The sequence below is a fragment of the Dermochelys coriacea genome, chromosome 13 (assembly GCF_009764565.3).
Source record: "Dermochelys coriacea isolate rDerCor1 chromosome 13, rDerCor1.pri.v4, whole genome shotgun sequence".
Taxonomy (NCBI): Eukaryota; Metazoa; Chordata; order Testudines; family Dermochelyidae; genus Dermochelys; species Dermochelys coriacea.
This window is the reverse complement of record NC_050080.1, coordinates 38,417,465-38,432,790: the sequence shown is the minus strand read 5'-3', so window position 1 is coordinate 38,432,790 and position 15,326 is coordinate 38,417,465. Positions and strand designations below refer to the sequence as shown.

Genomic DNA, 15,326 nt, shown 5'->3' with positions numbered 1-15,326 from the left:
AGAGGGGCCATGTCTCAGCACCGGGCGAGGGGTCTCCCTGTAAACAGCCCCACCTCCCCACCCCAGAAGCAGCTGCATCTCCACACCCTGCTGCACTGAGACACCTTTATTAACACTCAGCGATCCAAACACAAGGAACAAGACACCAACGGCGACCCCCGAGCGCCGGCCACTGCTACAGCCACGCCACCCCAGCCCCCCACGGACGGCCACCCACACTGAGAGTCCATGGGGGAGGGGGAAGCAGCCATCCGGACAGCGCTAGTAGAGCAGGGGGTACGTGTGGGGGGCTCTGTTGCTCCAGGAGGGGGGTCCCATCACCGTAGCTGCCCCCCCCGCAGAGCCAAGACCAGGTGGAGGACGGAGCCACCCTGGATCTTGTAGTCGGCCGCAGTCTTCTCGTCGTTCCTGCAGGGCGGATGGAGGGACACACAGACAGAGGGGCCATGAGCCAGGCATAGCCACCACACAGTTGCCAGCCATGGGGGTGGGGCCAGGACTCCGGGGTTCTACCCCAGGGGAGTGCGGGCTAGTGGGTTAGAGGTGGTGGCCCTAACAGCCCTTTATGCCAGCTGGCAAAGGGCACCCCCTTCCCCGTAGTGTGAACATTCAGCCCAAGAGCCTCTTGTCAGGTGCCCTGAAACCCCTGGCGACCTGAGAGGCGTGGCACGGTGCAGAGCCCAAACACATCGTTCCTCACAGGTGCTGCCAACATGTCCCGGAGGCAGCAGGCCACCGAGCTGGCCCCGGCAGCAGGAATGGGGATTTTACTGGCCTGGAGCACGGACATATCCATCCACGCCACGCAAAGCAACGGTACCCATTGCCCAGCGGAGGCAGCAGCCGGCCCGGCGGCAACGGGGATACACGGTAAAGCGTCTCCGGGGTACCCAAACGGGGCGAGACTCTCTGCCGGCGTGCCAGGAGTTGGCCATGCCAACAGCTTGATGGCTAGGAAAAGCTGGTCCGTGCCCCTAGAACCGGCTCTGCGCAGAGGGTGCGTCCTCAGTGGGGCCAGCCCCCTGCTGTGGCCTCCGTCTCTCTCTCTCTGCCAGGAGATCCCACTGGGGGGTCTGGGAGATGGACGGCACCTGCCAGGGTGGGGCAGAGCCTGGAGGGGTTGGCAGGGGAGGCAGGCAAAGCTACTGCTGAGGAGGGAGGGTGGGGGCCAGGATGTCTGGGTTCTGTTCCAAGCTCTGGGAGGGGAGTGGGGTCTAGTGGTTAGAGCACAGGGGGCTAGGAGCCAGATCGCTTGGATTCTATCACATAATGCGCTAGGGAATGTTCTGCTGGGAGTGGGAGCAGAACCTATCCCACAATGCACCAGGGGCTGCTGCACTTCCGATATCCCAGAATGGCCCTGGGCTGCATCGACCATCGCGCCCCTCCCTCCCACTCACATCTGCTTGCCGCTGTAGATGAGACGCTGCTGCTGGGGTGGGATCCCCTCCTTCTCCTCCACACGCTCCTTTATCCGCTCCACCTGGGGTACGAGAGAGAGGTGAAAGCTGGGAGAACTCCCCCCCATGAATAACTCCCTCCCCCAGGGGCTTCTGGGGCAGAGGGGACAGGACCAAGGTCTGGATCCCAGGAGAGCGGGGAAGGGATGGAGGGGGCAGGTCTGAATGCTGGATCCCAGGAGAATGGGATGGGGGAAGGGTTTCCAGAAGGGCAGGGTCTCCCCCAGCCCTACCCCCTCAGGACAGGTACCTTGTCTGTGGGCTCAATGTCGATCTCGATCTCCTTCCCAGTCAGCGTCTGGAAGCAGCAGGGGAAGCCCCGGTTAGCAGCAGCTCCCCCAGGATTCCCCCGGTGCACAGGGGCTGGACTGTCCCCACGCTCCCTGCCCCTCTAGCCCATCGTGCACCAGAGCTGAGAGAGGTACTGCAAGCTTCTCCCACAATGCCCTTGGGGACCCGGCTTTCCCATCATGCACTGGGGCACCAACTCTTGCTCACTTGCTCTGCCTCCCCATGCAAACCCCTGAGAGCCCCCCCTTCACCCCTCATGCACTAGGGCAGGGCAGGGCCAGCCCCTGGCCCCCAAGGATATGGGGGGGTCACACCCTGCTGTCAGCCTGTTCTCCCAGCATGCACCAGGGCAGGGAGTGGGCAGCACCTATCCCAGGATGCTCTGGGGCATCAACTCTTGCTCACCCGCCGCCCCCACTTCCCAGCAGCCCCCGCGCCGGGGTCCCCTGCTCACCTTCACTTTGATCAGCATCGTGTCCCGGCAACTCCTCACCTCTGACCCGGAACCAGAACCGAGCCCCCCGCCGTTCTGAGGCTTTTACCCAGCAGCCTCCGCGCGCGCGGCCCTCTCCCTGACGTCACTTCCTCCACCGGTCCAGCCCGGCCCCGCGGGGCAAGACGGGAGCTGTGGTCCCCTCAGCCCCGCCCCCAGGTCAGAACAAGGCGAGAGACTACAGCTCCCATGCGGCAGCGCAGAGGCCGCCCAGCTGTTACCCCAGCACGACCGGGGACCGGACTACATTTCCCATGACGCAAAGCGGCTCGGCGGGGCTAAGAGCGCGGGAGGCGCAAAGGAGCATGATAAATAAAACCGGCGGGTCTGAGGGGGCCTCGCCTTCGCGGTGCATGATGGGAGTTGTAGTCCGCTCACACCCATTAGTCCTGGAGAACGGCAAGGGGCGGGACTGCATTTCCCATGAGGCGCCGCGCACACAAATGGCTGCCTAGCCTCACGGGAGATGTAGTCCCGCCGGCCGCCCGCGCCCCTCCCGCAAGGCACCGCGCCCGGCAGCGGCCTGGGCAAGGGGCGGGGCGCTCGATCGCGCCGCTGAGGCTGACTGTCGATCTCTGCGCGGCGCTGGTAGCCACCACCGGAAGTGGAGGGGGAGGGGCGCACCGGAAGTGGGGCCCCCACCGGCGCACCTATGGGCCCCCCACAAAATTAACCCCGCGTTGCCAGTCTGGGTTCCAGGCCTGCCGCAGAGTGGGGGTGGCGGGCAGGGGTGGCGACACAGGGTTGGCGTTGGTCATGCCGGCCCTTTAAGGGGTGGCCTGGCGGGGGTGGTGCTGGGGTCAGCGCCCAGGCTCAGCCCCCAATGGCGAGATGGGCTGGGCCAGGTTGAGACGCTGGTGATGGGGTCAGAGGTCACAGAGGCAGCCTTGGGGTCAGCGGTTAGGACAGTTTGCGCGGCAGGAAGGAGGCTGGGAGGGGGTCAGAGGTCAGAGGTCATGGCGGTATCTGAATCAGCGTTCCAAAGGGGTCAGAGGTCACAGGTGGCAGGCCACAACATGGAGGTTACGCCCTGGTCAGGGGTTTCAGTGCGGGGGCTGAGATTATGAAGGGGACAGAAGTCGTGAACTAGATGGGGGTCATTGTAGGGCCAGAGATACAGTGGGGGTCGGCTGCCGAGGCAGAACTGTCGTTAGCAGTGGTGTCGGAAGTCATGATGGGGTCAGAGGTTGTGGTGGGGATAAGGACCCAAAATTGGGACTGTTAGACTTGACTTAACTCTGGGATCTCTGGCAACTTGCCCTCCAGCACATTGAGCCAGGACCCACCGTGCACGAGACCATGGGGAGTCGCCTCAGGTGAGGCCATCAGATCTGGGGGCTTGTTGTCTTATTATTAGCCAGTCACCCTTCTGCTTTTCTCCTTCAGAGCACCACAGTGGATTCATGATGGACGCCTGGTTGCTGAGCCTCAAGCCCAGTCCCCGTAAGGCACCTAGAGCAGGGCGCCAGGTCCCCTGGGATTGTGGAGAAGTCTCCCCAGCCTGTCCTGAGCCACAGTCTCTGCCTCCCCAACCCTACCGCACATAGATAAAAAGCTGGACTTCAAGGACGTCTTGCTGAGACCCAAGAGCAGCACACTGAAATCTCTTGCTCTGCTAGGAGCCCCCAGGCCTTCCTGGGGGGAGACCCAGAGCCTATCCCTGAGTGCCTGGGGGCAGATATGGTGCACCCTTAGGGTTCTTCCTCTGGGTACCCTGCTAGCGCCTCTCCACCTCTCTGGCATAGGTGGATCTCCTCTGATCGTTCACCTTCCGCAACTTGCACCAGACGTATAGTGGGATCCCCATCATCGCTGCCAACATGGACACTGTGGGCACCTTCGAGATGGCCAAAGCCCTTTGCAAGGTACCTGACCCAGGGATCCCCCAGCCGTTTCCTGTATCACTGATTCCCTAGCTAATCAGCAATGGGGATCCACACACACCCATGTGTTCTTCTTCCCAGCCAGTCAGCACTGGGGGTCCCCCCAACCAACCCTGGGGCAAGTCATACACCATGTGATTAACTGCCCCAGCCATTCAGCATCAGGGCTCCCCCCTCCTCCCTGCAGGATTGTAGCAGCAGGTCACAGAGTCCCCAGGTGATGCTCTGGAACTGCTCCCTATGAAGCCAGTCAGGACTCTGGGGAAGTCTCCTCTCTGGGAGCCAACTGTCTGCAGGACACACAGCTCACCCGGCTTCCACCTTCCTGGGTCTGACCTCGGAGCATTCAGCATCCTCTGCCCCTCCGTGCGCTTCCCACAGTGAGTCCGCTCAGGCGGGGTCCTGGGGAAGCCAGAGGGCCCTGCACCCCAACTCCGCAGTCAGACGCGACTCTCAGCCAGCCAGTAAAACAGAGGTTTATTAGATGACAGGAACATGGTCTAAAACAGAGCTTGTAGGTGTAGAGAACAGGACCCCTCAGCTGGGTCCGTTTTGGGGGAGCAGTGAGCCAGACATCTGCACTACACTCCTTGTCCCCAGCCGGCCCCAAACTGACTCCCCCTCCAGTCCCCCCTCCTCTGGGCTTTGTCCCTTTCCCGGGCCAGGAGGTCACCTGATTCCTTTGTTCTCCAACCCTTTAGCTCTCACCTTGCAGGGGGGAAGGGCCAGTCCATCAGCTGCCAGGAAACAGGGTGTCAGCCCTTCTCTGTGTCCAGACCCCTGCACACACCTGCCCTCTAGGGCTCTGCAACGATCATACACCCTTATCCCACCACCTAGAGACTTAAGAACTGCCATAGGGAAACTGAGGCACCCCCACACTATTCAGAGGAAACATTAAGAACAGTCCCGCTTCCTCACACAGCATTATAAGCCATGTGATTGACTTCCCAGCCAATCAGCATGAGGGATCCCCCCCCTCCCCTCAAGGCTGAAGCAGCACTGTAAACTACCTGATTAAGTGCACAGCCAATCAACAATTAGGATCTCCCCTGGAATCTTCCACTATACGAAGGGGAGTTCATGACTATGATTTTGGGCTGTTCCATTATAGCAAAGGGAAGAATTTTCTTTTCTCTGTTCCATTATATCTCCTTGGTGGGTTGCTCCGTTACATGGGGTGCAAGGATATCTCTGTTCCTGGTTGGCAATTCCATTATGGGGGGGGGAATCTTTTCTCTTGGTGGATCATTCCATTATGATGGGATGTTGGGGTGAGGGTGTCCCTGTACTCAGTGTCATACCCCCATATCCCCCTCTCTCCCCAGTTCTCACTCTTTACTGCCATCTACAAGCACTACGAGCTGGAGGAGTGGGAGGAGTTTGCTGCCCGGGAGCCCGATTGCCTGCAGGTGCACGGGGTGGGGTGTTGGCCCCACCCCCACACCCCCAACTACCTCCAGGGGAATGAACCCCGATGCTGTCCTGGGAGCCATCCTAGCCCCCGCTTCCCCCAAACTGCCCCAGGGGGGTCTCCTGCTCTATGGGGAGCCATCCCATCCTGCCCCCACTTCCTCCTTATTGCCTCGGGGGGATGTTCTCTCCCCAGAAAACAATCCCAGTACCCCACTGCCAGGGAGTTCCCTTCCCCCACAGATCACCCTACTCTTCCCGGATTGCCCCAGGAAGCCATCCCAACTCCCTCCTCCCCAGATCTTACTTCTGGAGGTCTGTCTCGGAGTGTCCTCACATCAGTGTCTCTCCCCAGCACGTGGTGGCTAGTTCAGGCACCAGCCCCTCAGACTTGGAGCAGCTGGAGAAGATCCTGGAGGCCCTACCCCAGGTGTGCTACATCTGCCTGGACGTGGCCAATGGCTACTCGGAGCACTTTGTCCAGTTCCTGCGGGAGGTGCGCAAACGCTTCCCCGACCACACCATCATGGTACGCACCGCCTCACCCCCGTCAGTCATACAGTCATGGTTGGTACCGCTCCACCTCCCCCGCGTCAGTCATACAGGGTTAGTATGTACCAGCCCAGCCCGGGCCATTACCACCATCATTGTACGTACTGTCCTCTCCCCCACCAATTGCATCATTGTGGTACGTACCCCCCCATCCCTTCCAGTCACAACATGGTGGTACATACTGCCCCCAGCTGGTACCACCCTCATGGTATGTACCCCTTGTCAATCACACCGTTGCCCCCGCTCCCCTGACCAACACCACCATCATGGTACATACTCCCCTGTCAATCACATCATGGTATGAACACCACCACCATGAACACACACCCCACCCCTGGTATGTACAGCCCTCCCCACCATGATGGTACGTTCCACTGCCCCCCACCCCTGGGCTTGTGGGGGCTTGAGGACTCTCTGCTCTCCCTGCAGGCTGGGAACGTGGTGACGGGAGATGGTGGAGGAGCTGATCCTCTCATAGTGGGCATCGGACCAGGGGCGGGGCTAAAACCTGGGGGGGCTGGACCATCTCAGCATGATGAGGGGGATACACACACCCCAGGGAGTGGGGGGCGGGGGGGGACTGGACTATCTCAGCGTGATGGGGGATACACACACCCTGTGGGGGCTGGCCCATCTCAGCAGGATGAGGGGGATACACACACCCCGGGGGATGGGAGGACTGGACCATCTCAGCTTGATGGGGAGGCAGGGGGGGATACACCCCCCACAGGGGGCTGGACCATCTCAGCAGGATAGGGGATCCCCATCAGTGGGGTGCTCTCGCCCACTGGTGGGCACTGATGCCCATCGCTGCTGTGTCAAGGTTCGGTCTGTACCACTCGGAAGAAGACAGGGATGGGGTACCCCCAGCTGAGCGCTGTCCTGGCACGTGCCGATGCAGCCCATGGCCTCAACGGGCACATCATCTCGGTGAGCAGCACCAGATGGCTGGGTTCTATCTGGCAAGGGGAGGGGAGGGCGGTCCAGTGGTTAGAGCAGGGGACTGGGAGCCAGGACTCCTGGGTTCTATCGGGCACGGTGAGGGGAGGGGGGTCCAGTGGTTAGAGCAGGGGACTGGGAGCCAAGACTCCAGGGTTCTCTCCGGCTCTGGGAGGGGAGCGGAGTCCTGTGGTTAGAGCAGGGAGGCTGGGAGCCAGGTCTCCTGGGTTCCATGGCTGGCCTGAGCAGGGGAGTGCCTCAGTTTCCCCTCCTGATTGCTCTCTCTGTCTCTCTCCCGTAGGATGGGGGCTGCTGTTGTCCAGGGGACATGGGTAAGGCATTTGGTAAGTGCAGCCCACCTCCCACCTTGGGTTGAGCAAGCTGGGGGTCCTGTTACCTCACAAGCCCCCCTCTTGTGGTTGCAGGTGCTGGCGCAGACTTTGTCATGCTAGGGGGGATGCTGGCAAGACACATGGAGTCGGGGGGGGGAGCTGATTGGGGGGGTAAGAAATACAAACTCTTCTATGGGATGAGCTCCGATGTGGCTATGAAGAAATATGCTGGGGGAGTGGCAGAGTACAGGTATGGACCAGCCTCGCTCTGCAGGGGGCGCTGTGAGAGTGGGGCAGGGCCTGTGTGGGGAGGGCTGGGATCTCCCCAGGGGGTTACTGGGGGCAGGAGGTGGAGGTGGGACAGGCTGGGCTGTCCCTGGGAGGGGCTTTGGGGATGGGCTCTCCTCCTGAGGGGTGCCATGGGGCTCTCATGCTCTCCCCTGCAGGGCGTCGGAAGGCCGGATGGTGGAGGTGCCGTTCCGGGGCGCTGTGGGGCAGGCCAGGCTCTCTCCCGGGGGGCGCCTGGGGGCTCTCATGCTCTCCTCCTGAGGGGCGCCGTGGGGCTCTTACGCTCTCCCCCGCAGGGCGTCGGAGGGCCGGGCGGAGGAGGTGCCATTCCAGGGCTCCGTGGGGCACACGCTACAGGACATGCTGGGCGGGCTCCGCTCCACCTGCTCCTATGTGGGCGCAGCGAAGCTGAAGGAGAGGAGCCGCTGAACCACCTTCATCCGCATCACCCCTAGGGTCCCCCCCATTCGGGGCAGGGGACTAGGGGCCCCCAGCACACCCCAGCTCCAGCGGCAGGGATCCCCCAGCGCATCCCAGCTCCAGGGGATCAGGGCCCCATAATGAACCCCAACTTCGAGGGTCAGGCCCCACCCTGAGGAGTTTTGCCTATTGATCCTCCTCTTTGAGAGGCTGAGGCCCAGCCATGAAGAACCCCCTGCTCTGGGCACCCCAATATTTCCCTCCTGAAAGCATGGGGGCAGCAGCGCTCAGCCCTGCCCCCCCAGGATGAAGGGGACAGAGCCAAGGGATCTCCGAATTTTCCCGGATCATTCCATTCCCCGGAGCAGCCCCTGACGTTAAGGGGGGCAGAAGGGACTTGTAATTCCCTCCCTGTCTCCTCCAGGGGTCCCATCCCCCCAAAGGGTGTCTCCCCCTGCTCCGCCAGAGGAGGGCTATGGGGCACCCTCCAAATGAAGGAGACTGAGGGGGGGGGGACCAGGCTGAATCATGTTTATTTGGTGTCACCAATAAAAGGCTTTGTGGGGCACGCTCCGGAGGCTGATGCGTCTGTGCCGTGGGGTGGGGGAGCTGCCCCCCCTAGAGGGGGCAGGGCCCCGGGAGCGCAGCAGCCAGGGCACCTGCAGAGAGAGAGGGAGAGTGGGTGGGGGGGCTCAGGAGTGTCCCTCGTCCCCAGGGCACACGGAGGGTCACTCACCTGCCCGGGGGGTCCAGGTGGTTGGAGAAGGTGGGGATCAGGGTGTTGTGCCGTGTGCGCTGGTAGCTGGCCTGGGGGCGACGGGGGCGTGTGTGAGTGAGGGGGTCTGAGCAGGCCCCCCTAGTAACCCCTGAACCCAGCCTGAGAGCCTGGCCCCCTGAGTGACCCCTGAACCCCAGGGTGAGAGCCTGGTCCCCCAAGTGACCCCTGGACTTCCTGAGTGACCCCTGACAGCTGGGTCCCCCGCCAAATCCCTGAAGCCCAGCCTGAGAGCCTGCCCCCTCAAGTTACCCCTAAACCCCAGTGTGAAAGCCTGGGCCCCCGAGTGACCCCTGAACCTCAGTGTGAGAACTGGCCCCCTGAGTGACTCCAGAAACCCCGAGAGCCAGACCCCCCACATGACCCCTAAACCCCCCTGAGTGACCATTGAAGCCCCCTGAAACCCTGGCCCCCCAAGTAATCCCTGAACCCCGAGGGGCCCCTGAACTCCCAAGTTACTCCTGAACCCCAGTGTGAGAACCTGGCCTCCCTGAGTGGCCCCGGAAGCCCAGCCTGACAGCCAGACCCTCTGACTGACCCCTGAACCCCCTAAGTGACCCCTGAATTCTAGCCTGGAACTGGCCCCCTGAGTGACCCCTGAAGCCCCCAAGTGATCCCTGAAGCCCAGCCTGAGAGCCTGCCCCCTCAAGTTGCCCCTGAACCCCAGTGTGAGAGCCTGGCCCCCTGAGTGACCCCTGAACTCTCCCAAGTGACCCCTGAAGCCCTCTGAGAGCCTGGCCCCCAAGTGACCCCTGACCGCCCCCAAGCTTCAACCGCCCCCCTTGAGCCCCCAGACCCCCAAGCCGCTCTGCACTAGCCTGAGTGCTGGCAGTATTTCCTGCCCCCCCACTCGCTCACCTTCCTGCGGGGGCAGCAGCTCTCCTCCTCTTCCGACTCCCACACGATGTCCCTGCTTGTGTCTGGGGGGAGCAGGGGGTTACACATGTAGCCCCGGAAGCCTGGGTTCAACCCATCCTCGGTCTCGCAGGGGTGTGTGGGGATGGGGACACATGTGCACCCCTCCCCCAGGGTTCACCACTGGGACACACCCAGGCTCCTGGTTCCTCCTGGCATGGGGGTGGGGACATACACACGGACTCCTGGGTTCACCACTGGCCCCTGCTCCTGTGGGGGCGGGGGGAAAAAGGCCAGAGAATGACAACATCCACCCCCCCGGACCCGGGATTCCTCCCTGTCCTGGTCGCTGCGTTGGGGGACCCCACCTGGCCGCCTGGGTTCCCCCCTTTCCGAGCAGCCGATACCTACCCAGGTCCTGCTCTCCGGGCGGCTGGCAGTGCAGGCCAAGGTTGGGGGGCATCCTGGGGGCAGAGAGGGGAGGGGGTGAGCAGGGCGGAAGGTGAGAGGGGACAGGGAGTGGGGTGGGGACAGACTCACTCTTCCTGCACGGGTGCTGCCCCCTCTTGGCTCTGCCTCTGGTGGGACCCCAGCGTCCTGGACAGTGGCTGCTCCGCCCCCGGCTGGGGCAGGGAGGGTGTGCTGGTCACCGAGCCTGGGGGGGGGGAGAAGGGAAGTGGGTGGAGCCTGGGATGAGTTCTGCCCCCCCATGTCTTGCCCCATGAGTCCTGCCCCCCCCAGTCGCTCCCACCCAGCCACATGCCACACCCCTAGGTGCTCCCACCCACCCATGTACCCCGCCCCCTAAACACTTCCCCCAGCCATGTGCCCCATACCGCCAAAGCCCCCCCATCCACTGGCGTGCCCCCCCAAAGCCCTGCCTACCTGTGTGCTGGTGGTGGCCCATGTCAGTGAGGTACTGGGCCAGGACGCTGAGCTCTGGGGGGCGCTGGGGGTTCCCAGCCAGGGGGCACTCGCTCCAGGCAGCCTCTTGCAGCTGAGGGAAGGGGGGATTAGAGTGTGGGATCCAGAAGTGACCCCCACTTCCTTCCCACTCCCCCCCATTCCCTCCTCATACCTGCTGGAGCTGGGGCGGGGACAGGGAGCTCTCCAGGCGCACCAGATACTCGTAGAGCAGCCCCTCCAGCCCCCCCAGGAAGGGCTCCCCATATTCGGCCTCCAGCTGTTCCTGCCGCGAGAGCACAGACGTCAGCGTGAGACCCCTCAACACCATGTGCCCTCGGCACAGGCCCCCAGCTCTGTGCCCACAGTCCCTGCCCCCTTGGGCCCCCCCCACGGGCCCCCCAACCCTGGGTGCCCCCTGGCATAGCCCCCCAACTCTCCGTGCGCTCCAACCCCCTGACACAGATTCTTGTGTTCCCAACCTCCTGTGCCCCCCTGGCACAGCCCCCCATTTCTCCCTGGCACAGCACCCTGTGTGCCCCCCAACCCCATGTGCTCCCTGGCACAGCCCCCCAGCTGTGTGCCCCCAACCCCCTGACACAGCTCCCCAGCTCCCTGTGCCCCACATCCTCTGGCACAGCCCCTCAACTCCCTGAGCCTCCCAACCTCCTGCACTCCAGGATAGCCCCCCATGCCTCCAACCCTCTGCGCTCCCCAGCACAGCCCACCAGCCCCACCTGTGCCCCCAACACACCCACATTGCAGCACCCAATTTCCCACCTCCTGTATCCTCCAGAGCCCCTCCAGGCCACGCCCCATCCCTGCTCACCTCCACGTAGGTCTCCCGATGCTGCCGGTCGCTCAGCAGCCCCAGCACCAGCTCCCGGAAGGTCTCCTGGGCTTCTCCCACCAGGCGCAGGTCCCGGGCGGTCTGGGCGGGGGGCAGCAGGACGTGAGGCCCCTGGGTCCAAGCAGCTGCTGAAATGCAGCCACCTCTAGGGTGCAGCGCGGCGCCCAGCAGCAACACAGCACGGGAACCAGCCTCCCCATCCACAGCGCCCCCGAGTGCCATGCAGGGCCAGCTCTGATGGCCAGGGGAGAGCGCTCCCTGCCCACAATGCAGCGCCCCCTAGTGCCAGCACTGAGTGTGGGGGGAGAACGCCCCACTGAACCCCCGCCCCTCCCCGCAGCGCCCCCTAGTGCCAGCACTGAGTGGGGGGGAGAGCGCCCCACTGAGCCCCCACCCCTCCCTGCAGCGCCCCCTAGTGCCAGCACTGAATGTGGGGGGAGAACGCCCCACTGAACCCCCGCTCCTCCCCGCAGCGCCCCCTAGTGCCAGCACTGAGAGGGGGGGAGAGCGCCCCACTGAACCCCCGCCCCTCCCCGCAGCGCCCCCTAGTGCCAGCACTGAGTGGGGGGGGAGCGCCCCACTGAACCCCCACCCCTCCACGCAGTGCCCCCTAGTGCCATGCAGGGCCAGCTCTGATGGCCAGGGGAGAGCGCTCCCTGCCCGCAATGCAGCGCCCCCTAGTGCCAGCACTGAGTGGGGGGGAGAGCGCCCCACTGAACCCCCGCCCCTCCCCACAGTGCCCCCCTAGTGCCAGCACTGAGTGGTGGGGGAGAGCGCCCCACTGAACCCCCGCCCCTCCCCACAGCGCCCCCTAGTGCCAGCACTGAGTGGGGGGGGAGAGCGCCCCACTGAGCCCCCACCCCTCCACGCAGTGCCCCCTAGTGCCAGCACTGAGCGGGGGGGGAGAGCGCCCCACTGAACCCCCGCCCCTCCCCGCAGTGCCCCCTAGTGCCAGCACTGAGCGGGGGGGGAGAGCGCCCCACTGAACCCCCGCCCCTCCCCGCAGTGCCCCCTAGTGCCAGCACTGAGCGGGGGGGGAGAGCGCCCCACTGAACCCCCGCCCCTCCCCACAGTGCCCCCTAGTGCCAGCACTGAGTGGGGGGGGAGAGCGCCCCACTGAACCCCCGCCCCTCCCCACAGTGCCCCCTAGTGCCAGCACTGAGTGGGGGGGAGAGCGCCCCACTGAACCCCCGCTCCTCCCCACAGCGCCCCCTAGTGCCAGCACTGAGTGTGGGGGGAGAACGCCCCACTGAACCCCCGCCCCTCCCCGCAGCGCCCCCTAGTGCCAGCACTGAGTGGGGGGGGAGCGCCCCACTGAACCCCCGCCCCTCCCCGCAGTGCCCCCTAGTGCCAGCACTGAGTGGGGGGGGAGAGCGCCCCACTGAGCCCCCACCCCTCCACACAGTGCCCCCTAGTGCCAGCACTGAGTGTGGGGGGAGAGCGCGCCACTGAACCCCTGCCCCTCCCCGCAGCGCCCCCTAGTGCCAGCACTGAGTGTGGGGGAGAGCGCCCCACTGAACCCCCGCCCCTCCCCGCAGCGCCCCCTAGTGCCAGCACTGAGTGTGGGGGGAGAGTGCCCCACTGAGACCCGCCCCTCTCCGCTCCGTGCAGCACAGCACAGTGCCCCCTAGTGCCATGCTGGGGCCAGGTCGGACGGCCAGGGGAGAGCGCCCCCTGATGATCCCCCCGCCCCGCTCCCTGCAGTGCAGCGCCCCCTAGTGCCGTGTGGTGCCCGGAGAGCCATCCCCCGCTGCAGGGCGGGACTCACGGCCAGCGGGTGGCGCTGGTGCTCGCCCTCGGGGAAGTAGGTGTCCACGGCGTGGTAGATCTTCCCGTCCGGCTGCTCCTCCTGCAGCATCCCCATGATCACCTGCGGGGGAGCAGAGCACACTGTGCTAGCGGGCCGGAGCTGGGGGGGGAGGTGGGGGGGCGGGGGCAGCGGCCCCCCCTTACCGCAGCCTGCAGGCCCAGGCGCAGCCGGGCGTAGTGGCGGAAGCGGACGATGTCGGGGGCCGCCTGCCCCACGGCCTCCAGCAGCCCCAGCACCCGCGGAAAGTCGCGCACCTGCCGCGCCCGCACCACCTGCCAGGCAGCTGCTGCGGCCAGCCGCAGGGGGGCGCAGGGGTCCTGGCTGGGGGGGGCTGGCATGCTGCCCCCTGCCACCCGCCTGGGGGGAGAGAGACAGAGGAAAGGTCAGAGTGGAGAGGGGCAGCCAGGCTGTCTCCCCCCACCCCACTTCCAGGTCCCCTAGCAGCATCTCCAGCCCCACTGCCTCGCCCCTCCTCCAGCCCCTCCCTCGCCCGCCCCATCTCCAGCCCCGCTGCCCCTCCCTCGCACGCCCCACCTCCAGCCCCTCCCTCGCCCAGCCCACCTCCAGCCCCGCTGCCCCGCCCCCCTCCTCCAGCCCCTCCCTCGCCCGCCCCACCTCCAGCCCCGCTGCCCCGCCCCGCCCCTCCTCCTCCCCATCTCCAGCCCCTCCCTCGCACGCCCCACCTCCAGCCCCTCCCTCGCCCGCCCACCTCCAGCCCCGCTGCCCCGCCCCCCTCCTCCAGCCCCTCCCTCGCCCGCCCCATCTCCAGCCCCGCTACCCCGCCCCGCCCCGCCCCTCCTCCTCCCCGTCTCCAGCCCCTCCCTCGCCCGCCCCACCTCCAGCCCCGCTGCCCCGCCCCGCCCCTCCTCCCCACCTCCAGCCCCTCCCTCGCCCGCCCCACCTCCAGCCCCGCTGCCCCGCCCCGCCCCTCCTCCTCCCCATCTCCAGCCCCTCCCTCGCCCGCCCCACCTCCAGCCCCGCTGCCCCTCCCTCGCACGCCCCACCTCCAGCCCCTCCCTCGCCCGCCCCACCTCCAGCCCCGCTGCCCCGCCCCGCCCCTCCAGCCCCTCCCTCGCCCGCCCCATCTCCAGCCCCGCTACCCCGCCCCGCCCCGCCCCTCCTCCTCCCCGTCTCCAGCCCCTCCCTCGCCCGCCCCACCTCCAGCCCCGCTGCCCCTCCCTCGCACGCCCCACCTCCAGCCCCTCCCTCGCCCGCCCCACCTCCAGCCCCGCTGCCCCGCCCCGCCCCTCCTCCTCCCCACCTCCAGCCCCTCCCTCGCCCGCCCACCTCCAGCCCCGCTGCCCCGCCCCCCTCCTCCAGCCCCTCCCTCGCCCGCCCCAGCTCCAGCCCCGTTGCCCCGCCCCGCCCCGCCCCTCTTCCTCCCCACCTCCAGCCCCTCCCTCGCCCGCCCCACCTCCAGCCCCGCTGCCCCGCCCCCCTCCTCCAGCCCCTCCCTCGCCCGCCCCACCTCCAGCCCCGCTGCCCTGCCCCACCCCTCCTCCTCCCCACCTCCAGCCCCGCTGCCCCGCCCTTCCTCTACCCTGCCCCCCTCTGGCCCCGCCCCAGCCCCTCTCTAGCCTCTCCCCCCGCCTCCATCCCTATTGCCCCGCCCCCTCTTTAGCCCCGCCCCTCTCCAGCTCCACTGCCCTGCCCAACTGCCAACCCCAATAGCCGAGCCCCGCCCGGCTCCAGCCTCTGGACCCGCCCCTCTTCTAGCCCCGCCCCCTGTCCCGCTTCCAGCGCTGGCCCCGCCCCTCGTGTCCGCACCCCGGACCCTCTTGCCCCCACCGCCGCTCACGCGTTTTTTCCCACGTCAGTTCCGGCCATGGCTGGCCCCGGCCCGCGGCGCTGGCGGCTCTTCCCGGCTCGCGCCGCCCGCCGTCAGGCCGCTCTCCCACGTCACTTCCGGGTCGGGCTGCGCGAGTGGGGCCGGAGGCGGCCGAATCTACGTGGCTCCCGCCGCAGCCCCGCCCCTTATGGGAGGCCCCGCCCCCGTGAAACCCCGCCCCTTCCTCGTGCCCGCCGCCCCCCGTCTGGGTGGCTCCACCCCGTTGTGCTGGGA

General features: G+C 66.1%; 3 protein-coding genes across 9 annotated transcripts; 1 reads left to right on the top strand and 2 right to left on the bottom strand.

The window, feature by feature from the left end:
* Nucleotides 1-91: 91 nt before the first annotated feature.
* Nucleotides 92-2,844, bottom strand: LOC119842400 (NEDD8). Its single transcript, XM_038370468.2, has 4 exons — nt 2,206-2,844; nt 1,711-1,758; nt 1,401-1,483; nt 92-408 (listed from the first exon to the last, which is right to left on the bottom strand). The coding sequence occupies exons 1-4, from the start codon at nt 2,221-2,223 to the stop codon at nt 318-320; spliced, it is 240 nt and encodes a 79-aa protein (XP_038226396.1). The 5' UTR covers nt 2,224-2,844; the 3' UTR covers nt 92-317.
* Nucleotides 2,845-3,707: 863 nt separating this feature from the next.
* GMPR2 (guanosine monophosphate reductase 2) lies at nt 3,708-8,639 on the top strand. Of its 3 annotated transcripts, XR_006275447.1 has the most exons (10): nt 3,708-3,867; nt 3,987-4,109; nt 5,456-5,539; nt 5,896-6,069; nt 6,522-6,585; nt 6,916-7,022; nt 7,333-7,375; nt 7,457-7,613; nt 7,948-8,150; nt 8,184-8,639. XR_006275447.1 is itself a non-coding variant. In XM_043495986.1 (9 exons), exons 2-9 carry the CDS (start codon nt 4,065-4,067, stop codon nt 8,078-8,080), a joined length of 807 nt encoding a protein of 268 aa, XP_043351921.1. In that variant the 5' UTR covers nt 3,708-3,867; nt 3,987-4,064; the 3' UTR covers nt 8,081-8,639. The 3 variants fall into 3 exon arrangements, 2 of the variants coding, with proteins under 2 accessions (XP_043351921.1, XP_043351922.1); XM_043495986.1 differs by having other exon boundaries at nt 7,948-8,639; XM_043495987.1 differs by lacking the exons at nt 7,948-8,150; nt 8,184-8,639 and adding an exon at nt 7,810-7,941.
* TINF2 (TERF1 interacting nuclear factor 2) lies at nt 8,599-15,219 on the bottom strand. Of its 5 annotated transcripts, none has more exons than XM_038370346.2 (11): nt 15,063-15,219; nt 13,408-13,621; nt 13,223-13,324; nt 11,434-11,535; nt 10,780-10,890; nt 10,587-10,698; nt 10,242-10,356; nt 10,113-10,165; nt 9,705-9,766; nt 8,808-8,878; nt 8,599-8,730 (listed from the first exon to the last, which is right to left on the bottom strand). In XM_038370346.2, the coding sequence occupies exons 1-11, from the start codon at nt 15,089-15,091 to the stop codon at nt 8,604-8,606; spliced, it is 1,098 nt and encodes a 365-aa protein (XP_038226274.1). In that variant the 5' UTR covers nt 15,092-15,219; the 3' UTR covers nt 8,599-8,603. The 5 variants fall into 5 exon arrangements, with proteins under 5 accessions (XP_038226274.1, XP_043351901.1, XP_038226279.1 ...); XM_043495966.1 differs by having other exon boundaries at nt 8,599-8,736; nt 8,816-8,878; XM_038370351.2 differs by having other exon boundaries at nt 13,519-13,621.
* Between the last annotated feature and the right edge of the window lie 107 nt (nt 15,220-15,326).

Excerpts from the sequence above, each read along its gene's own strand:
- LOC119842400 (XM_038370468.2), bottom strand. Across the intron at positions 1,484-1,710 it reads ACATTGAGCCCACAGACAAG|GTGGAGCGGATAAAGGAGCG; the intron begins GTACCTGTCCTG and ends CTCGTACCCCAG. Across the intron at positions 409-1,400 it reads ATCTACAGCGGCAAGCAGAT|GAACGACGAGAAGACTGCGG; the intron begins GTGAGTGGGAGG and ends TCCGCCCTGCAG.
- GMPR2 (XM_043495986.1), top strand. The coding sequence starts at position 4,065 with ATGGACACTGTGGGCACCTTCGAGATGGCCAAAGCCCTTTGCAAG. Across the intron at positions 4,110-5,455 it reads TGGCCAAAGCCCTTTGCAAG|TTCTCACTCTTTACTGCCAT; the intron begins GTACCTGACCCA and ends CTCTCTCCCCAG. Across the intron at positions 6,586-6,915 it reads CATAGTGGGCATCGGACCAG|GTTCGGTCTGTACCACTCGG; the intron begins GGGCGGGGCTAA and ends TGCTGTGTCAAG.
- TINF2 (XM_038370346.2), bottom strand. The coding sequence starts at position 15,091 with ATGGCCGGAACTGACGTGGGAAAAAACGC. Across the intron at positions 10,891-11,433 it reads ATCGGGAGACCTACGTGGAG|GAACAGCTGGAGGCCGAATA; the intron begins GTGAGCAGGGAT and ends CTCTCGCGGCAG. Across the intron at positions 9,767-10,112 it reads GCCCGGAGAGCAGGACCTGG|ACACAAGCAGGGACATCGTG; the intron begins GTAGGTATCGGC and ends TGCTCCCCCCAG.